Source organism: Malaclemys terrapin, chromosome 7 (assembly GCF_027887155.1).
Source record: "Malaclemys terrapin pileata isolate rMalTer1 chromosome 7, rMalTer1.hap1, whole genome shotgun sequence".
NCBI classification, from domain to species: domain Eukaryota; kingdom Metazoa; phylum Chordata; order Testudines; family Emydidae; genus Malaclemys; species Malaclemys terrapin.
Genome location: NC_071511.1, coordinates 114,602,531 through 114,625,762, shown reverse-complemented (window position 1 = coordinate 114,625,762; position 23,232 = coordinate 114,602,531). Strand labels below are relative to the sequence as shown.

Sequence of the window (23,232 nt, the reverse complement as noted above, 5' to 3'; positions counted from 1 at the left end):
AAATAAGTAAAAAGATTTCGGGAACTGTTCAAAAGTGTCTGGTGGTCTGGATTTGGTCCGCAGTCTGCCTTTTGACTACACCTGGCATAGGGGGTTGTTGTCTTCCAGGAGAACAGCTGTTGGCTTCAGGACCATTGGAAATAGCTTAAGGGAAACTTCGCTTTCATGTGGCAAGCACCATTCTCAAAGTGTATCATATTTCAGCTGATCCAGGCTCCCAATTTGGATGGTGGCATGAATAGAGCAAGAGGGAAAGACCCCATCCAAAATACCTAGGAAAAGGTATACTGAGCTGAGAGCAAGGAGAACATGAGTTAAAATCTCATCTCTTCCACTCACTGATGTTTATATTTAACTTGGTTAAATCAAAACTGGATTTCACCAGGACATTCCAAGGCACTTTTCTCCATTCAGGACAATTTTCCTAACAATTATAAATGTTCTACTCCCAGACTTCTTGCTTGATGTAGCTGCACTCCTGGAAAATGATCGCCCCCTATGCTATGGATTGGAAAATGTGTCTATGCCGCAAGCGTTGGCTAAGTCAGGGAACAGTGGCTGTGATCTCTGTAGGATAGAAACTTCATGCTCCAGTGCTGGGTGCACTCCATTCCTGGAGGATTTTTTTTATCTTTCTACTCAAAAATGGCCCAATTGTTTGTTTCTCAGATTTTCAAAAAATATAGATCTTAAGTCTGAGATCAAGCACTGAAAAATCGAGTCCCAAAGGTGATAGTTTTTAAAAGTTCTGAATGACTGAAAGTAAGGTGTTAGAATGGAAAAAGGCAAAACTTTAGCACCTTTGCTTTAAGGACACGTTTTTGTACTCAAGGCATAGGAGTGAGGGATGCAGAAATACCATGCCAGGGCTGGGAATTCCCAGATTCCCAGCTGAGGCAGCCAGAATCCCTCCTTTGTGTTCTCTAAGTTCACAAGTTGGAGGGGTAGCTCTCCTGTGGTCAATGTCTGGCAAGAAGGGCATGGACACACCTTAGTCCTGCTCTTGCAGAGATCTCCTTTTGGCCAATTAGCTTACACGGAGACACTAGAAGGGATCAGGGACTGCACACTCCCAAACAGGATTCTGGTCATCCCCCGTGCACAGATGCAAATGGAAAAGTGGAAAGTTACTTGTATCCTTCCCCAGGCCTTGTACGCACATACGGGACTGGCCAGAACCAGGCCCTAAACATTTTCTTTTCCATACTCTGTGGTTAATTTGAACCTGGTTTATTTCCCACAAAAAGCCACTTGAAATTATAATATTTTTGTCTGAGTATTTATATTGAGGTAGGATCAGGGCCCCACTGTGCTAGGCACTGTACATGTACATAACAAAAAGATAGTCTCTGCCCCAAAGAGCTCTCACTGTAACCCAAAAGATAACAGATGGATTCACACACACACAGTTGGGGGAGCACAAGAAAACAATAAGACAATATTGGTCTCCATGATAGACAGTGGTGTGAGAATACTAGCTGCCAAGTTTTTCTTTTTTGTGGGCATCATGGCAGAGGAGAGTTTTAAAGAGGAAGCTGAAGAAAGACATAGAGGTGTTAATAGGGAGCGTCTCACAAGCATAAAGGAACAGCATGGGAGAAAGCACAAAGGTGCTTGTATGAAAATGTAACAAGTGAGTGGTGAAGGCTGGCATCATTGGGATGTCAGGAGTCAACATAGTGGTACTATCTGAGGGATGATAGGTAAGGTGAGGATAGGTCATGAAGGACTTTGAAAGTGAAGACAAGTATTTGAATTTCATGTGATAGAGAAGGGGAACCAGTGGAGGGAAGCAGAGTGAGGAGTGATGTGATCAAAGTGATGACAGGAAAGTGAGCTTTGCAGCAGTATTTTGAATGGATGTAAGGAGTGCAAGATTACATTTGCCAAGACTGAAGAAGAGGTTGCAGTAATCAAAATGTGAGATGAGGGCCTGGATAAGCTTTGTGGCTCTTGAGTGCCTGAACAGTTATAGGGATAGCTCAGTGGTTTGAGTGTTGGCTTGCTAAACCCAGGGTTATGAGTTCAATCCTTGAGGAGGCCACGTAGGGCTCTGGGGCAAAATCAGTACTTGGTCCTGCTAGTGAAGGCAGGGGGCTGGAATTGATGACCTTTCAAGGTCCCTTCCAGTTCTAGGAGATAAGATATCTCCATTTATTTAAAAAACCAAGATTCAGTACAGTCAGGTCACCCCTTCCAATCAGCTACAGTGCATAATCACCTGCTACCCTTCCTTCACATCAATCCGTACTTCAATCCCCCTACTTCTCTTCAGAGGCCAAGTGAGACAATGGGGCCTACAGCATCACCAAATTCAGTCTGTTTTGGACAACGGGTGCGAAGTCCCAGGGCCCTTATGGAAAATTCCTTGCCAACTCAACTACCCCCTCTATTATATTGAGGGGGAAATAGCATTGGCACCTCCACTAACTAAAACTATGGGGAATAATGGGTTAAGCAGTAGTACTGCTGAAAAGCAGCTGGGATTATAGTGGATCACTAATTGAATATGAGTCAAAAATGTGATGTAGTTGTGAAAGAGGCTAATATTCTGGGGTATATTAACAGGAATGTTGTACATTGGACACTAAGGTAATTGTCCCACTCTACTTGGCACTGGTGAGGCCTCCGCTGGAGTATTGTGTCCAATTCTGGGTGCACACTTTAGGAAAGATTTGGATAAATTGGAGAGGGTCCAAAAAAGAGCAACAAAAATGATAAAAAGTGTAGAAAACCTCATCTATGAGGAAAGGTTAAAAAAAACAAGGCCTGTTTAGTCTTGAGAAAAGAAGACTGAGGCAGTACCTAATAGTCTTCAAATATATTAAGGGCTGTTGTAAAGAGTACAGGGATCAGTTGTTCTCTATGTCCATTTAAGGTAGGACAAGACACCGTGGGCTTAATGTGCAGCAAGCGAGATTTAGGTTAGATATTAGGAAAATCTTTCTAACTATTAAGGTAGTTAAGCTCTGGGATTGCCTTCCAAGAGAGGTTGTGGAAACCCTATCTTTGAAGGTTTTTAAGAAGAAGATGGACAAACACTTGTCAGGGATGGTCTAGGTTTACTTGGCCCTGCCTCAGTGCAGGGGGGCAAGACTAAATGAGGTCCCTTCCAGCCCTACATTTATATGATTCTATGGATGTGTATTATAGGGGTGGAGGTAGCCTTTTAGGTAGGCTGATTCCAAGCCATTTAGGACTTTAATAGGTCAAAACAAACAATTATTTGCTTAAATGCCTATTTTAATCTAATTTTAATATGGTTATAATAGAATATTTTTATATATATTACATAAAGAAGAAAATATCTCTGATAAAAGCAAAGACATGAAATGTGTAACATGGTTAGTTGCCATGTGTGAACAGTATTAAATTAATGTAATAGAACTTGAAGAACTTAGATAATTTCTAATGTGACAGCATGTCATGTGACAGGTTGGCTCAATATTTAGTTTCCAATTGTCAGACTAAAATGATTATTTGCAGACAGCCCTTCGTCCCTCTGGCATGTATCACTTTTGTCATTTGAGTACATAGCTTCTATTTTAAGAGTCTATTTACTCTAAATGAACTGTGTGTGGAACAACATAGCCTTTCCCCCGTTCTCCTGTTGCAGACTGTCCACATATTTTTCTGTCACAATTACATCTAAAACCTAATGGATTTCCAGGGGCAGTGCCAGAATGTCAGCAACAAATATGATGATGTAAATGCTGTCAAGACTGAACAGTGATGGCTTCGTGAAAGTGAAGCCCCATCCAATTAAGATAGTGGGCCATGATATTTAAAAAAATTAAAAATGATCTTTAGTTTTAGGTTACCTTCCACCTCCCCCCCCCACCTGTTTATAGCACCCCAAAGTGACAGGGTAGATGATTTATATAAAGAGTGCATTGTGCAAAATATTAGAGAGTGTACTGAGTAAATCTGTATGTTAAATTTCAACACCTACCATATTTAAACATTGGTTATTGACTTCAGTAGATCTCAAACTACAGTTTCAAATTCTGTCTAAAGCTATAAACTTAACATGTAAACAAGTTTCATTTGCATATAATTGGTAAGGTTACAAAATGTTCTCGGTCTAATTGGTAAAATTTATTTTTTTAATTTTCAGGGATTGCTTATATCAGCCACCTGTTTGTAAACAAAGGCTCAAATCCTGAGGTTGCAGTTGACTACACTGGGAGTTTTGCAAGAGTAAGGATTGAGTCAAAACTGAGTAAAGACTTCAGGGTTTGCCCCACAGAATCTATTTGTTTTGAAATGTAGTGAGCCACGAAATAAATTTTATCCCTTGAACTCCCTAAATTTAATTAAGCAGAGTTTTTTATTGCATAGGTGGAGGAGCAAACTCTTTTATGATAGCACCTGTAACTCAGACATGAACTGTGAATGTTATCATGTTTTCTCTTAACTTCTCTAATGCTAAAGCAAAATTAGGCTTAGCTTGAGAGATGCTTTATATACAAAGGAAACGTTAAACAAAATAATTTAAAAGTTCCAAATCTTTCCCAGCAGCCTCAGTATCAGTCATTTTTGAGACTACTTTAAATATTAATCTTAAATAGAAATAGAATTGCAATCATCTGATTGAAATCACATCATATTATATCACATTATTGCTCTGTTAGTCTAAAGATTTTGGCAACATGCTTTAGGTACTGACACTTTTAGTATAATTTTTTTTTATTGTAAACAACAGAATACCATAACTTTTCATTTAAACAAGAATGAAACATGATCTAGATATAGTACAGAGTTAGATATATAAAAATAAAATACCAAATAAAAACAATTTTGCTGTCAGGTTCTCAAATGAATTGTTTGGATTTTATATGCTATTTTACTGCTTTTCTTTTATTTGTTTTAAAACTTGTGTAGGGAATTGGTAAGAAAATACATGAAATTTCAGTAAATGTTATACAGCAAAACATATCTACCATTCAAAACTGTGTGTAATATTCACTAAACATATAATTAAAAATAAATTGATCCAAAGTATAGAGATGGAGTTTTCCTCAGTTTAGTATGTGTGGATCTTTCACACGAGACCTTAAAAGATGAGCTCCTGTTTCTTTTCATGGACACGAAAGATTCCCATGTCTCTGTCTCTCATGTTTCTGTGTCTTCTGGCAAAACTTCCTGTCTCCAGTTTCTGACCGTGCCATTTGGTGGTGGCCCATTCTCTCATGGATTGGTTCATTTCAGTTGTGTCTGGTGCCAGTATGGAGTTTCTACTTCTCTATGAAATACTTTGGGATAGAAAGTGTTACAGATACATAAAATAATATTCAGACTGTTCGGTTTGCTTTCGCATCTATTTGTGGCTACTTCTGGCTGCTTCATGTGGAGGAGACAAATGCTCTGTGGAGTTTGTGACCATTTTGCTCATTATATATCAGGATGTAATTATGAAGTGTTGAGCTGCAAGCAGGACCCATACACCCATAAAAGAAAGTGGGGAAGTGAATCTATTGGGTAGGGTGGTCACTTTTCTGATATGAATGCTAATTAGGCGATGTCTCAAGAAGCCATTGAGTGATGCCAGCAATCTGACACCTATCATATTGTCTCTAAACCCCCTTGCTTTGGGAAAGTTATCAAGAAATCTATGGCAAGGAAATATAGATGTAGTCTAGAATCCTCACATTTTCTTCATCCATTTCAATCAGGCTTTAGGAGTGGAGATGGCATTGGTTTTGTTGGGTTGAGTGATAATGATTTTAGTATCCACTCTGTTCTTTGGTGCTATTAACTACAAGGCTTTATTTTAGGTACTTATATGGTCTCCGTTACCATACTCACAACACTCCTCTGAGGTAGGGAAATAATACTATTCCCATTTGACAGATGGGGAACTCAGGCACAGAAGGACTGTGACTTACCAAAGTAATTCAGGAAATCTTTGGCAGAACAGGGACTCGAGCCTGGTATCCCAAGTCCTCAGCTAGCATCCTAACCAAAGAGTGGACCATACTTGCTCTCCTTCCTATTAACTCCCACATGGTACCTGGCTGGGGTAGATGGTTTTATTCTAATGTTGTTCGTTCTTTTATGTCAGAGGTTCTAAAGGGTGCTTTTAGGCAATTGCATTTCTGCCCCAATGGATAATTTGAAGGGCTCCACAAGGCTCTATTAGCATCCATCAGATACGAACTGTGAGGACACTAGGAAAGAGAGTGGCACAGTACATGCATATGGCCTGTGGCTCTGATTTATTTTCATCAGACTAGAATGGTGAAGTATCTTTCCTCTCCCCCCTCCTCCTCATCCGTGTCTGGTTGAGATTGGATTTGGATGACAGTGAAGTGGCTGAGGCGCAAACTAGACAAACCAGAGGTGATGCTGCTAGGTTGAGGAAATTATTATGTCATAAGAAGGATGGTTCTTGCTCTTGTGTTTCAGGTAATTTGTCCATGAGGTTAACATTTTGGGCATGTCCTTGGACCACTGTCTGTTCATTGAACCCCAGATGACATTTGTGCCCAAGAACAACTTTGTGTATTTGTATGCATCTGAAAACATTTTATTTTAGATTAGGACCTTGCCACACTAATCTGTGCCTTTGTAACAACTAGATTACATTATTGTAGTGGTTTGATTATCCTTGAAACCTATGACAACCTAACCCCCAGTATAGACACAGATAAGTTGATGGAAGAATGCTACCATCACTCAGGCAGGTGGAGTTTCTACAGTGATGGCAAAATTCCATCCATTGTGGTAGTCTGAATTGGGTTGCAATGGCATAGCTACAGCACTGTAGCTATGGCACTGTAGTGCCAGTAATGTACGCGTGGCCTCAGAGACTATATTTTTCTACCTGCATCATCTATCATGAATGTACTTGCCGGTGATTGAAGCAGCAAGATGCTGAAGAAGTTAGCTATGTTACCAGGTAGAATTTGATTCTCACCTACTCTACGATTATATACTTTAAAAAAAATTAAGTAGCTGTAAATTTAAAGGGGAAGAGTTTGCTGTGGGGTGGAGATTTCCTCCTGTTCATGGAACAGGTCGGGAGAGTGGGGGAGCGTGTGGGATAAGTGTTGTTGCCCCCAAAGGCATAGCAGGTTGGGAGGAGTAGAAACTAGGAGGCTGGAGGCATACACCTGTGGATACTAGGATAGTGATTGTAGCAATGAGAGAACTTTTTGATCTCACTGTGGTAAGAGATGCAGTCGTAAAAAGGGTGAAAATCACTATACATAAATATATGATTATGTTATCACCACGTGATTTAATTTACAGCAATCATATGATAACTGCTCAATGAATATGGCTCACAGAACAGATTTATAGGATTGGATACCAATGTTAATCAGGAGTGACTCCCTTGATGCTAATGGAATTATCCTAATGTAAAACTGCTATATGAAAGATCAGAATCAGACACTTAAATATTTTAAAAGTCCTTTGCTCCTGTGTGAGCAACACTGTGCATCCATGTAACATAAACCATTTCTAAAGTATGTCCATTGAGTGGTTATAGGTCTTTAGGATATCCATGGGCTCAAGAAGATTGAAATGGTGACATAGTCAGAAAACTTGAGCTATAATGAAGGACTTTTGTTCTTCAAGATGTACAAATAATTCTGTTAGCATTTATAAAACAGCTTTGGTGTGAAATAATTTGTCCCTTGACATAGCAGTCATTATTTACAGTGGTGTGGTAGCTTTACACAAATAACTCAATCAGTTCTATATGATCTGATTAACCAAGGTTAATTTTGGCATTCAAATTACTACCATTTAAACTATACCTGCTGTGGAAAAGAAATAATGCTCTCATGTTCTGGCTTAATGAATCTGAAAACTTCAGATTCCGTTCAGGTTGCCAGGCATGTTTTTGATTTAAAGTGTTTCTGAAACAGGAGAGATACTCCGAGAGACTTAGTGAAACCAACCTAAGTCACAATATAGGCAGCACTAGGTCAATGGAAGAACTGACTGCCTCCGACAGGTGGATTTACTCCTTCCATCACTGTAGTTAGTGTCTACACTATAGTGCTAGAGTAGTGCAGTTGCAGCTCTGCTGCTCTAGCATTTCTAGTGTACACAGAGCCTTAAATCTACCCACAGCTATACAGATAGCAAAACAGTGTGAACTAGTCAAACAGCAGAACAAAATGCAGGAACAATGTGAAAAATCTGAAAACTTGCTTAGAAACTGTAAGCAGACAGTTGCCCTATACATAACACAGTATAAAAAGATTATTTTAAAGGGAAAAAATGTAGACAGCTATTTTTGTTCTCTCTTTGTATCTCTGAGAATGATGGGTATGCTTGACACATATCAGAAACTCTCCAGCACTGGGGGAAGGGGAGCGGGAACACCCACTGACATGAATGGAGCAGTGCACACAGCTCAGCGCTATATTAATCTCCATCGGGTATTCTTTCAACTGAGAACATCTCACTGAATGGGCACCTAATACCTCTCTGCACCTGCTACACTGTTGATTGATGCAGAGAGCCCCTCCCCTCCATTCACCCTCTAATTTCATACATTACTATACATACAATATAGCAGAGTCACAGTTCTGTATTATAATTATAATGGAGCAACAGCTCATCACTAGGTAAGATTGGGAAGGCCTTTCTGTTTAAAGCACACCCCTCCTAAGTGCTCTAAAATCCATGTGCTTACATGGACTATCTTAAAATGTGCTACACCTCATTGGGAATGTATCGTAGGATTAGTGATCCAAATATGGGGTCATTCGAGCACAGGGTTCCTGAGATACAGCCCCCAGAAGAAAGGAGCATTTCACTAAATTCACAGGTTCTAGTACCTTCAAAGTTTGAAACCACACTAGGCAGAAATCTGAGGATGAACTATAAACAGTTGGGGAAAAATCTGCCTCTCTTAAGCAGAATACAACTGAATATTAAGAAGGTGCTGAAACAATTTTTGAAAAGAAAATAAATTACACACTCAAATGCTCATTGGAAAGAGTGGGGAATGATGATTAGGGGTGCAAGAATCGGTGGCAATATGGGGAGAGGGGTTTGGGTCTGAAGTGAGGAATGGGTGTATTATGGGGAAGGGGATAAACGAGAAGGAATGGTGGCAGGTAAGGGGAAGGCAGAAGACAGGAGGGATTTGAAAATGTGAAGGGTAGCAAAAGAAGTTAGGGGGCTGTCACCCCTGAATTCTCCCCTTCCATGTGTGTGCTGGGATCTGGGGGAGCACTACCTCTCTGCAGGTGTCGGAGCCTCTCTCCCTGCCTGTTCTGTCTTCTGGAATCTGGAGGACCCTACTTATTCTTGGGTGTCTGAGCCCCTTTCCCTGCTCTTCTCTGTGAGCTGGGAGGGGAGGAATGAAGGCAACACAGATTAAAACATCTGAAATCCATAAAATGAATAGCAATGATTGCTCATCAGTATGTGAAGTGGGTGTGGCCTGGTTTGAAGGAGTTCCAGATGTGGTGGACCTGGTGTATGGATGAGGGGCTGAAGCAGGGGCAGAAGCTCCAGATGGAGATAGATAGTGGGAGTGAGAAGCCCAGCTCAATTTGCACATAACAAAGGTAATGTGTGACCTTCTAGTAAGCTGCTACCTGAGATATGTGTATGCAGCTGCATAGGGCAGGAAACAGCAAGAAGCAACTTCTTGCCTGTTAATAGCTATTTTAGTGCCAACTAATGGCTTAATGAGATGGGGGAAGGGGGAGCTGGAAATGTTAGTGAGGAGTTAAATGTTGCAGGGAATGCTGGGGTAGGAGGTGGAGACGTAGAGAGATGCACCAGTATTCACTCTCACGCTTTAAGTAACCACCAGGGAATAAAACGGTCAAGGTTTTGGGACATAAAAATCTCATCTGTGGTGTCTCACTGGCCCTGGTAGCAACTACACATTGTAACCATTTCAAAGCATTACCATTTTCTCCATTCCACTATGACAAAATGTGCAAAAGTAGGGAGGATCACTGAGGAATTACATAGGAACTGTGTGGCCTAGTGGAAAGACTGCTGTACTGGGCTATTTCTAGCTCTGCCACTGGCCTGCTGGGTGACCATGGACAAGTCACTTCATGTCTCTGACCCTCAGTTTCCCATCTGCAACATGGGGATAATGATGAAAGTTCTCTGAGATTTATTGGTTAGAAAAGCACTATATAAAAGGTTGATCTTTTGATTATTACCAAGCCACAGTATAGCAATTGCAAACCAAATGAGACCACAACTGTCTAAATAACCACCATCTCCTACAAATAAATATTTCACTTTCTGTTTAAAAAGATATAAAATTAAATGGCAAAAAAAAAAATTAATGGAGAGTTAAGGTTACCTGGTGATAGCTTGTGCCCTTCCAGAATGTCAAGTTCAGCAAAATCCAAACTTCTGAAAATCAGAAAATACAGAGTTAAGGTAAACACGCACACATCCTCAACTCCGCCTCCTTTGAGCAATGCCCCAATACACCCATAACACACACATTCCCAGTCAAGGATTAGTCTCCATCAGAGCACCCTCTTTGGATGTTATGTGGAAAGTACACTCATACAAGTCCAGTCCTTCTAATAGGACATTCAGTGTCAGTCTAGCAGTAGTAGACTCTCAGCCCTTTAAACCAAGGCCTTCTGACTCTCTCCCCTTTTCAGAGTCTTAGATGAACAGTGAGCTTGCTCCTCTGACAGAATACCACACCTGCAAAATGTAACAACCAAATCATGCCCTTTTTGTAACCTCTTCACCCTTGCACACAGGATACCATCTAAGCCTACACTTTACCCTACTCATCATTAAATCCACAGACTGCTCTCATATCCCCCATTGCTACTGACAATACCCATGAGAAGAAGACTCCAATGCCATGCTACTGACAATCTACACAATTCTGCATTGAAATGATGCAGACTGGAACCACAAGGTATGCAGTAATCATCAAGTGATCCATCCCCTGTTGCCCAGGGACACCATCCCTGCCCATCCCGGCTAATAGCAAATGATGGACCTATCCTCCATGAATTTATCTAGTTCTTTTTTGAACACTGTTATAGTCTTAGCTATCACAACATTCTCTGGTGAAGAGTCATGTGGGCATTTACCTTAATTTTATACTTCCTGATTTTTGAAAGTTTGAGTCTTGCTGAACTTGACATTCTGGAAGAGCACGAGCTATCACCGGGCAGTTGTAACTCTGCATTAATTATTTTTTTTGCCATTTAATTATTATTTATTTGCATTACCATAGCACTTAGGAGCCCCTGTCATGCACTGTGCTAGGTGTTGTGGACTGTTGTATAAGAGAGCTTAAAATCTAACTATAAGACATGAGATGGATACAAATAGGTAGATGGGGGAATACAAGGAAACAGTGAGACCATATTGTTCAGCACGACAGGTATCAGTGCATGAGCAGTCTAACTGGTGTCAAGTTTTTGTAGGCACATGGCAAAGGAGTGTTTTGACAGATAAGATCTTTTATCTCTGCCATTTTATCTTCTACAAAAGAGGGTTTTTTTGTAAGATTGATTTTGTCTTTGAAATCATTCCAGTTTTTCTGTCAGTAATGTTTTGCTATTTCACAGCATGTGGTTAAGTCTAAATAAACATATGAAATCCTGTTTGCATTGTTGATTTAGCCATGTTTGTCCCCCACTTATTAAAGAGACAAGCTGGCTTAATGAGATGAGACAAGCTGGATGAGACTATATCTTTTGTTGGACCAACTTCTGTTGGTGAAAGAGGCAAGTTTTCAAGTTTGCACAGAGTTCTTCTTCAGGTCTGGGAAAGATATCCAGTGTCACAGCTAAATACAAGGTGGAACAGATTCACATTTCACCCAGGAGTTTAAGGATATAATCAAGTCCTTTCCCAGTCAACTCCAAGTGAAACACTATAACCTCATCCTCCACAAACCCACCCCAAGGACATGCTTCCCAAGATACCCAAACAAGGGAATCCAGGCAGATCCAGCGTATCTTCTCTTTTAGTTTCACCTTGAATTGTCTTTTGCAGCATGTGTTAACTACTTAAGCTTGACAGTCAGTTCTGCTTTGTATTTAACTCTGACCAGTGGTGCTGGAACTGAGGGGTGCTGGGAAATGCTGCCGCACCCCCTAACTTGAAGTAATAATAACCAACACCAAATACATGGGTTCCATCATCAGCACCCCCACAGTAAAAATTGTTCCAGCACCCCTGGGTGTGACACTCTAAGTACGTTTCCGAGACCTGAAACAAACATGGCAAACAGAGCTCTAACACGCTAACCACTATATGACACTACCAGCGAGCACTGCTCTTCTCATAATAAAACTAAAGAAGTTTATTAACAAAGACTGTAAGAGTAAGTGATTTCTAGTAAGAGATAAGAAAGAGATAAGAAAAGTTACAAACAAAACACTTTCTAGTGACTAAATTTAACTTCAGCAAATTACAGTCTTGTTCTAAGCAGGTTTCTCACTTGTATTCAGTTTCCAGAGGCTTTCAACCCCCTTAGTTGAAAGGTGCCACTTTTCTTAGATGTATGGGAGCTCTGGCCTCTTGCATCTGCCCAGCAATATATGCCAAAATGGCTTTCTGTCCTTGCTTTTGTTTTCCAAAGTCCAATGACCTTGCTTCAGAAGACAGGAAGATTTCCTGGAGCTTCAGCTTCTATCACCCGTTGAGAGTGGCCATCTTCCACACTGGTTTGCCTGATGGCTTTGTCTACCCTTCATGTAAATGTAATTTCATTGTCTCTCCTCACTTCATTTACTTTGGAGATGCATTCAAGCAGGCGGAACCACATTCCTTTGTCTAGGGCGGGATGACCTAAGCCTTGCCTGACACACATTTTAAGAACATATTTCAAACACACGTTTATAATACTTCTTGCATACATACACCACACTAATATTAATAGCCAACGTGTTGCCAGTTTATATATGAGAACTTACACAACACCTTTTAGATACAGAATATGGCAATAATGAATTGTGGTAGCGAGTATGTCAGATCTGATCTGAGTTATGTTATGGTGTACCCTGGGTGACTGTCAGACAATACAATGCTGATTTATTTTGCATCAGAATGCTTGTCTCACTTTAATATTTAAACTGAACACAGTTTTGGAAGTAACAAAACTGACATTTACTTCATAATCAATTTTGATGCAAATGTGAAATCTTTATTTCCTAATCTATAAAGGATGATAAATATTTATTGTTCAGTTGTCTATTTACTGAGGCATGAGCATATAGAAATGATTTTATGAATACACAGTATGTTACAATTTTTTGATAACATGATATTTTTACCCTTTACCTCATAGCATCAGAAAATATTTTTTTTATTCTTTTAACAGATTGCTATATGTTTCTGGGAGGTACATGTATTAATTTTCAGTCTGCTCTCCCATTGGTGCATAGGGATTTACACTGTATCTACTTTTAATGCAAATGAAGGGTTGCCCACAGTATATCAAGAAGTAAATACAGCCAAGAGCATATCATACCTATTTGAAAACCTGTGGCCAATATGAGAAGTGCAGGGTGAAGGATTTTCACCTTCATTTTCTCTCTCCCCCCAAAAAATAACTCAGAGGGCTTCTACAACAAAAGGCATTCGGGGCAGGGTGCATTCCTTAATCCAGCACTGGCACTGCTTGTTCTTGTCATCCCACTAATGCAGACTTCCGAGCACAGTCCCAGAGATTATAAAGCAATACACTTGCTGGTAGTGAGTGAGTGTGGGGTTGGCCTCTTAAACAGTAAATATTTTTTTTAAATTGAAGGAAATAATTGAGTTAAATTACAATCTTCCTTTTAGAGAGACAAGGTGGGTGATGTAATATATATTTTTTGGACCAACTTCTGTTGATGAGAGAGAGAGAACTTTCGAGTTTACATAGAGCTTTTCTTCAGGTCTGGGAAGCTAACTCCAAGTATCACTGCTAAATACAAGGTTTGAACAGATTTTTTAGCCCTGTGTAAGATTGAAAACTTGTCTCTTACCAACAGAAGTTGGTCCTATAAAAGATATTACCTCGCCCACCGTGTCTCTCTAATACCCTGGGACCAACAGGCTGACAACAACACGGCATACAATCTTCCTTTTAAAATCCATTACTCTTTTTCTAGAAACATATAATTTCTCTAATTTGTACAGTGTATTTTAAGATTTTTTTTTAAAATGACAACTACAAGTAGGTGATTAAATAGCTTTATATGTGAAGACACACATTTTGGCCCAAATTTATTTAGCGATTGGCGGTTTGTTGCTGTCAATCTTCATACAAAACCTTTTATAATCTGAGATTAAACTAGGAATATGAGTCATTCAAAAAGCCGAACACACAAAAGAAGAGGTTTTTAATTTACCGACAAGATGGAAAATATATTAAAATATTAGAAAACTGGCAGGATTTGATCTCTCTTGAGATGTTTTGATTTTTTTTTTCTGGACTTTCAGTCTGTGTACAGTAATGAACTACTGAAGTGTTGCCAACTCTCCTGATTTTGTCATGAGTAGTGTGATTCTGGAGCCAGTGTCATGATGATGTAAGAAACTCCAGCCCTCTAGCAAATTTGAGCCCTCTGGTTGGCTTTCTGCTCAACTTGCCCATCTCCTGGGTCAGAATAAGCAACTAGAGCGGCCACGGCTAAACTATTGCATGGACTTGCTCTTCTTCCATTCAGCAACGTGAAGACATTCTCACAGGAGGTACAGAGCTGGGAGGGATCCAAATAGGCTGACCAGATAGCAAGTGTGAAAAATCGGGATGGGGGTGGGGGAATAATAGGAGTCTATATAAGAAAAAGCCCCAAATATCGGGTCTGTCCCTATAAAATGGGGACATCTAGTCACCCTAGAGCCAAAGAACCCAGCAGCTCAGGGCAGGTCTGCTCCCTTCTCCCCACTCTGAGCAACAGGGACAGGACACTGTATCTGCACCTCCCCTCATCCTCCCAGCAGAACCTGACCTGGGAAGCGGAAGGTAGGGGTGAAGAGCCCTTGGAGCTGCCCCCCCTCTCAGTCTGGAAGAAGGAGAATGGACCCTGCTGTAGCCCGTCCGGCCTGGGAGAGTGCGGGGAAGGGCTCTAGGAAGAGTAGAGGTAAAGAGGGGGCCTGAATGGAGGAGGCAGGAATGAAGGGGGCTGTAGTGGTGAAGGTGATTGTTGAACTGATTGGGTAGGGACAAAATAAATTGCTAAGCAGGGCACAAGCATCTGTGGGAGTGAGCGCTCCTTCTTTAGGGGCAAAAATCATCTTATCCAATAAATTTGGGAGAGTGGACAACACTGATTTTCTCTCTCTCTCTCTCTCTCTCGGGATGGGCAGCGGGAGTTGAAAAAATAAAAGACGAAAAAAAGTCCTTAAAAAAAACATGATTTTTTGTTCTTATGAGCTTTTATCTGTTAATGGGATCTGACTAATTTTTTTGAATTCTTCAGGTTGGCAATACTCTTTCTGTTACATACCTTATTAAAGATTTTATTGTTGAAAATTGAGAATGACATCCCTGAAATTTTGAATAATAAATCTATAATTACACAACAACTAAATATAAAGTAAGCATTAGACGAAAAAGCGCCTCCTGGCAGAAAGTGAAAAACTAAACTAATTCTTTATATGTATTAAATAAACCCTACCACCTATCAATTATTGTTGCAATATAAAGCATTTCCAGCACATAGTTATGGTTTGTCCATATGTCTACTTTCATTATTCTGAGCATTTTATTTCGTGGGAGTTGGCTGAAATCATTAGAGATTTTAATGTTTTACTTTCATAGACGCTGAAGGTGGCTGCATGTACTACAGTTTTTTTTATTTAAGCTTGCTTAAAGAACTCTCCCTCAGGCAACTGTGATCAAAAGTACTTTGTGCTTTTAGTTATCAATAACCAGGACAGTTGCAATTTGAATCATTGCCTCGAGTCACATAGAAAATCTCTCTCTTTAGAGGCATTGGGAATTCCCCCATTACTGTGGACACTATGTAAGCACAGTACAATATAGTTATTAGCATCCGCATGTGATTGAGCCAGTGTATATACTAGGGTTCAGTATTATGGTGAAAGTTCTTTGTGCTTTTCAATTTTTCAATGCTTGTTTGCTCTAATAAACTAGCTTTTGGTGGATAATATGAACAATGAGGCTCAGGAGTTAATGAGTCTAGAGGAACATCTGTTAAAAGGACCTTCATTACCATATATTTCTAGGGAAATGAGAACATAAGGCAAGACAGAAGCTGATGAAGAGCCCGTTTGGCTTAAGCAATTGAATAATGTGGCCCAGGATGGAGGATGAGTTTTTCATTTGGAAACTAATAAACATTGCATTGTTTTTGGTGCTTAACACCAAATGTTAATCTGCTGTCATCTCCAATTGTTCAGTCCTTTCTGGCCAGTTTAGATTATTCATCTTGGCAGCATCTGCCTTTTCCTTCATTCTTCTGAAAAACCAAAAATATATGCTTTATTCAGTGGGTTAAAAAATACCTGCCTGTTTATTTACAGTGTAAAATGTTCATAAATATATAATGCAATTACTTAAATCAACTTTATTCCAACCAATAGAGTCCAATGAATAAGCACCGAAATATTACCTTTTGAATTTATTTTATTTTGAAATTCAAGATTCTTTGCATAGCCCATCTTTTTATTTATCTTTTTTCCTCTTTATAACTTTGGTAATTAACAGTACGTTTTGAGTAAGTCATTCTATACACACAAAACAAGCTTTGAATTACAGGCATTCTGATAAGGAAAACAATTGCAACAGTACTTCCTTTAGACTGAACATTTAAATTCGTTTTTAAGTTGATCATTTAGGCCCAGATTTGCCATTCTTTCATTGAGTAACAGCTCACCTAACAAATAATAAATAATAAAATGGAATGATGTGTCTTCAAGATATGCTGTTTAGAATGAAGTGGCAGTAGTCACTTCATATTCTCATTGACTCTAGTTCCCCATTATAAACCTGATTGACTTAAACCCCTCTTGGCTGCCCCAGAGAAACTACTTTTACTAAAATTTTGCAAACTACATCTTATCCCAGGGTAGAATTTTCCTGGAAACTTTGGTAAAAATCAGACCGTTTTAAAGTTGTAACGTTTTGTAAATGTCTCTGTAGTTTACTTTTTAAAATATCAAACTAACACTTCTTTGGGGTCATGCTATCTCCAGAATACTTAGTGGGAAAATTCCAAGTTGGTTGTGTTTGAAGGCCTTCATGTCCCCTTTAATATATGTGGCAAGGTTGCTGTATGGTCAAAGATAGAGTTGTTTTTAAGACTGTAAAGAGAAACATTTACAGTATAAAGGTTTATAAGCTGACCACCATCTGACTGCAACCATTGGGCTGAAGTAGATGGGAGATTGCAGAGCAGGGAAAATTGGGCAAAGGTATGGAAGTAAGGGCATGAGAAGGTGGGGCAGGGGACCTGAGAGAGGAATGGACTTGGGGGTGCATATGGAGGGGAGGCATGGAGCCATCTTGGAATGGGGTGGTTTATGAGGGAATTAGGAGTCATAGAAGAGGTTTCTAGAAACAAGGGTGGTATATAGGATGTTTATGCAAAGGATCTGAGAGATACTAAGAGAAGCACTAAACTTGCTTTCCAGGTCTGTGCTAGAGCAATTAAAATGAAAGCTTCCAGTCCAATTATTTCTTGATATTTCACCACCCTGCTGAATAATAGACTCTGATGATATCGCCCATGATGGCTTTATCACAGCACACTGAGAATTCGCTTTCACCTACATGTAATTACTAAATCTTAAATAATTGCAAGTAATTTTAAAACTGTTATATATGTGTTAAAGCAACAACTGCAGCCTTGTTAAGAAAAATGCCAATTTTTGCAGCTGGTCCAGTTCTACCCTCTTCAGGTTTTTGAAGTTCAATAACCTTTTTAGTTTTTAAAAATAGAATACATTCCCTTTTTTGTCCACATTACATTGCCTAATCAGGAAAATTCCTGTGTAAGCAACTTATTACCCACTGAAGGTTATCTTAAGAGTATAAAGTTAGTGAGCTTTAAGAAACATTACTATTCAGTTACTCATCAGGAAGGAAACAAGAACAGAAATCCAGGTATTGTCATGCTGCGCTGATGTGGCGTTTAAACCTAAGAATCAGTTTTGAAAATAATTCAGCAGTTTTAAACACCTTGACAATACTCCCCTCATTCCCTGTTTCTCTGCAGTAATTCTGGTTCCCTTGTTCAGATAAGTTATTCATTTGGGAATCTGATTACTGCCTTATAAAGCAGTTCAAGTCTACTATTATCTCTTCATTTAAATAGTGGTGATTGCTTGTAACTTAGCCATTCCATTATAATAAACATAACTGGTCTGTGGCTACTGTCAAGTACCATAGTTTAATCTAAAATAATGTCTACCCTATGTTATCAGTGTTTTCGAGAGATAAAATAGGTTTAAAATGTCAGAATATGGAGCCTCGTGACTATGTATTTTAGCTGATTATGTTCCCAGTAAACTAGGAAATTATTTATGTATGAGTAGATTATGTCTTGAATTTAGAGATACTCTTTAGAAACAGCAGATAAAAATCTTATGTAGAATGTGTTTCTAAGAGCTAAGCTATGTTTGCCATGACATTGATCTTTTGCTGTCACCTAAAGGATCTGTATTTTCAATGTTAACGTGAAGAAATAATGTTCTTGATTTGCTAATCTTTATAGTTTTCCTTGAATCTGAATCTGCACTAATCATACCTTTGACATACTTTATGTGGAAAAACAATTTTATTTTTTCATTGTATTTAAATATAAGCTCCTTGATATTTTTTCTTTAAGGCGACATCTACAGTTGGAACTGAGGATGCAGTTCCCAGCTCCAATAGACATACACGCTGCAGCTCTCATCAGGCTGGCATGCTAAAAATAGTAATGTAGCTATGGTACCATAGGCATCAGTGAGCTGCAGCATAGGCTAGTCACCCCAGACTCTGTGGGGCTGAACCAGAGTCTCCCTTCTTATTGGGAACTGAGTACTTATCAGTACAGAGGTCATCATGATCACTGGAATTACAACTCTCTCCAGTACCACTTCATGTAACTCCTTGGTTGTTGAAGCTGTAAATGAATGTGGCACAAAGCACCACACTAAATTAACCCCCATACAACAAAGATCAAAAATGCCTTAGCCTTTTGGCTCATAAGGCTTATTCATCTGTGACCCTACAGTTCAGGATAGAAATTTATCAAGCTCTTATGGCGAAGAACAAATATACCAATTCCTTAAAATTCACCTCTTTGATTGAACATCTTCTGAAGAAACATTGTAAATAGTTCCAGGCCATCATGGCTGAAGGTCAGTTAATGGCTTGAACATCACTACAAGTCTCCTTAATGCAGCTGGAACAGCAACTCGATCCATATTCACTGCAGTCAGGATGCATTGGGAATCACAGCTTCAACTGACTGGATTTCCTAGGTAGGTCCAGACTGCTGGCGAAGACCTCTCCTTTGATGGGCTGAAACTCTTCACTAAGACAACTGATGAATTGTTGCACATCTTGAAATATCCCAGGGCCACGTTGTGATATCTTGGGATCTATATGCCTATCCGTTAATCAAGTTTTAGAAATGGATTCGTGGTGTCTTGGTCTATTGCACAGTCTGACTGCCACTTTACCATACTATCTTTAAACATAGTGGCCCTGATCTTCTTTACCCCAAGTTATTCTTCATTTACACAGGCCTAATTGAGATGAGAATTGGGCCCATTGTCTACTCAGATCCACACTTACTCTTCCCATGTCCCCACTTGTCCAGAGTTCCTGATTTCAGACAGATGGTTTGAAAGAGAAGCCTATGCAGCTTTTTACAGAAACATGTTCATTGCATCTGTTAGTGTATGTGCAGAGATCCCTAGCCCTTTTTTCATGTGACTGGTGTTAAGCAGTTCTTTGTATGGCACTAAAATTACAAATCTTTGGGGATAGTTTATGCTAAATATATAGAGAAAAGTCTGTTGGTTACGGTGTTGGCTTGAGACCCAGACTGTGTCTGACATTGTGCAAGTCATTTAGTTTTTCTTTACCTCCATTTCTCCATCTTTAAAATGGGGATACTATCTCACAAGGGGTATTGGGAAGATTAAATATATTAAAAATGGAGAGGTGCTCAGATACTATGGTAATTGGAGCCATATAAGTCTTTATATATTACAAATAAACACACAAAGGGAAATGGGAGAGGAATGAAAAAGCAGGAATTCTGTGCAGGATCAGCCTTGACCCATTCTCAGGCCTCCCTTCGACATCTCGTACAAAGGGTGCATGTTACACAGTGTACCCTGTCCTCCTTGTAGCCAGTCTTCTTTAAATGACCTCTTGTATCAAGAAGAACTCTTGTCCCTGTTCAGTTAGTTCCCGGCTCAAATGATTCCCAGCCTCTCTCCCTTCTTATACGGCTTCCTGATCCTTAATGTGGGATTCATCAACATCCAGACCCATTCCCCTGTGTCACGATTCCTCTGGACTTCTTGCAATGGAGGCAATTACTAGCTAATGTCCTGCTCAGAGATAGGGTTTTAACCATCATTCTGACTTTGAACATGAGGTAGGGTCTGTATAAGCCAGCAAAAGGAGTATTGTTTTCAGTTCAGTTATATAACTGAAGTTTGATCTGATACCGCTCCAAGTAACCACTTCCCTTGATGTATACATACACAAACTATTTTAGTTTCTGTAACGACAGGAACTGATAAAAATGGGAAGAAAGGGATTTCTTACGTGTATATGAAAACACAATCATTTTACCATTCCCACAAGAGGCAAATTCTGATGTACCAGCCTTTATTTTCTGTGCTGCAGTAGCAGCTGTGGTCTTGCTAATAACATGTGGGATGCTGGTGGGAGGCAGAATCCCCATTGGGATCGCTCTCCTTTAAGGACTTCCCTGCAGCTAGAGCTTAGAATTTTAAAACCAAAATTACAAACAGGAGCTCAGAGGTAATCAGAATAGAGCAAGATGGAGCAGCAACTTGCAGAATAAATTGCAGAACAGCACCAGCAGTGTGCTAGGCTGCCATCAAGAGCCATGAACCCTGAATAAATGTTTTACAGGATAATGTTATAGGCAAAGACCATAGTCATGTATATGGATGTATGTCCACAGTAGGGTCCTCTGGTACTGTAGGTGCTAGATTTTAAATAGTGTGTATGTTGGGGGGAGGGGAGTTAAATCTGCAGTGACAGTATGAAATCAATGAGCAGATTTTACTCATCCAAGAGTATTATACTTTTATCTGTCATTCGGCGTACCCAGGGAATACATGACCTGTTTGACTGATATTTTTATGTAGGAAAGAGTCCTGTGTTTCATATTGTTAGTTGTAAAATCACATCTTTGGAGATAAATCGACACTTGAAGTTCCTATTCCTCACTGCTTTGTTTCTGAGCACCTTCTTTGGCTTTACTCCCCATGTGTTAACATGAAACTTCTATGTGTATATACTTTACAGTGGCATTCATTTCTCTCAATGTTCTGTCAAAACTCACATAATTTCTGTGTTACGGCTAGGGAGAAACCTCAACAAATTTCCCAATTTGGCTCAGTACTAACCCACTCTATATTTGCACCAAACATATTTCCGAATAGTTCGTGAACATGTCATGATGATTATGAATTTCTTCTTTATAGTTTGACCAAAAGTTTGTGCTCACCAGTTTTTACCTCTTCTCTTTTGCTTTTCATGCCTTTTCATACCTTTTTTATTTATTTAATTATTTATTTTGGCTTGGTTGCCAGAATTGCATGGATATTCTAAGCTCCATGGACAGAAATAATTCCTTTTCTGTTGGTAAATGATCTGCCAACGTTTGTAATTGCTTGTGAAGTCTGTTGTGTATAATAGAAAGAGATTTTCAAAATGGCCACAAGAGCACTACCCAACTGCAGAATACTCTTGTACGTATTTTCCAAAGTAGATTTTCGTGTTGGTTTTGTTTTGCACAAACATTCTTGTGATTTAAAATCTCACTTAGGGTAATGTTCCCTAGTAAGCAAATGAAAAGGATTGTGAGGCGTATCCATGCATTTTATTCGCAAGAATATTAATCAATGACTTACTGCAGTATTTCCACAACTCTGAATAACATTTCTGAACATTTCGACTATGTATTTCCATTTCTTTCGGATCTGTCACGAATTTTATCAAGTTTCATACATTTCCATGAGAGATGTTGTCATTTTCCTTTTTAATGTTAACATAAAAATTGTGTATTGTGGTTTAATTTATGTATACTAAGTCTGACTTAAAACTCCAAAAGTCAGCAAGTTCAAAAATAAGGCTGAAGTGTCATCCTTAATGTAAACCACTCGGTTGTGCCTCATTACTGCGGTGTTCTCACAACAGTGGGTGATTTTACATATCATAATCTAATAATTATAACTCACCATGATATGCCTCAGGCACAGTTACAGCCTTTACTGATGTCACAAATAATGTGTCATGCTATGTTGCATTAAAGAACGTGGTAGCACAGTCCCCTACAATATAAAGTAACAAAGATTCATGGAAAGTCTGCAGATATTTTAGGAAAATCACACGCATCCATAAACGGCAAAGTTTGGCAAAACTTTGTGTGTCTCCTCTATGTTTGAAGCAGAAAAAATGGTATAACTGGAATGATTGCACAGTAGCATGGGGTATTTTCTGCAACTCAGTAAATAACCCATCATGGTCTCTGGCTTTTGTGGGATTAAGTCAGTTTGTTATAATTATGTAATCAGTTTTTGGAGCTTAACAGAAGCTGTGTGTAACAGTTATGTTGGCTGGATTGGGCTGTGTGTGCATTCAGTACCTTTACTAAATGTGTTTCCTTTAAGCAAATAAATCCTATTTATTAAATGCAGTTGACACAGTTACATTGTAGTATCTTGGCACATAACAAGGTTTTGTATAGAGGAGTAAATGCAGTGCGTGTCCAGTTGAAGTAGCACTACATGTCTTTTTCACATACACAGAATTGCACATCAGCCACTGTTGCTGCTTCATCATTGAAAATAAATGACATGCTCAGGGAGTGCTTGGATCTTATCAAATCACGGTTTGATTCTTCTGCGCTGCTGGTGAGGTTGCCAGTGGCAGCTGAGGTGACATTAAATGGGGTTGCTTTTGGAGAAGTAGTGCCCCTGGAGAGAAGAATATGAGAGCTGCTTTGTACAGCTGAATCACAGCTGCAAATTTGGAGTTTCTATGACAAAAGGAAATGGACCAAAACAATGTCTGCAAATACAAGGTTAGCAACAAATCTC

General features: G+C 39.4%; 1 protein-coding gene across 6 annotated transcripts in view; it reads left to right on the top strand.

The window, feature by feature from the left end:
- The window catches only part of ATRNL1 (attractin like 1), a 991,165-nt gene that overhangs the window by 743,790 nt on the left and 224,143 nt on the right, over nt 1-23,232 (top strand). The window contains exon 27 of one of the 6 annotated variants that reach the window (XM_054034055.1): nt 4,118-4,283. The exons of the other annotated variants lie outside the window; for them this stretch is intronic. Within the exon in view, the coding sequence (XP_053890030.1) occupies nt 4,118-4,147 (30 nt within the window). The 3' untranslated portion in view covers nt 4,148-4,283. Of the gene's footprint in view, nt 1-4,117; nt 4,284-23,232 lie in introns of those variants that run through there. 6 annotated transcript variants of the gene reach the window in all.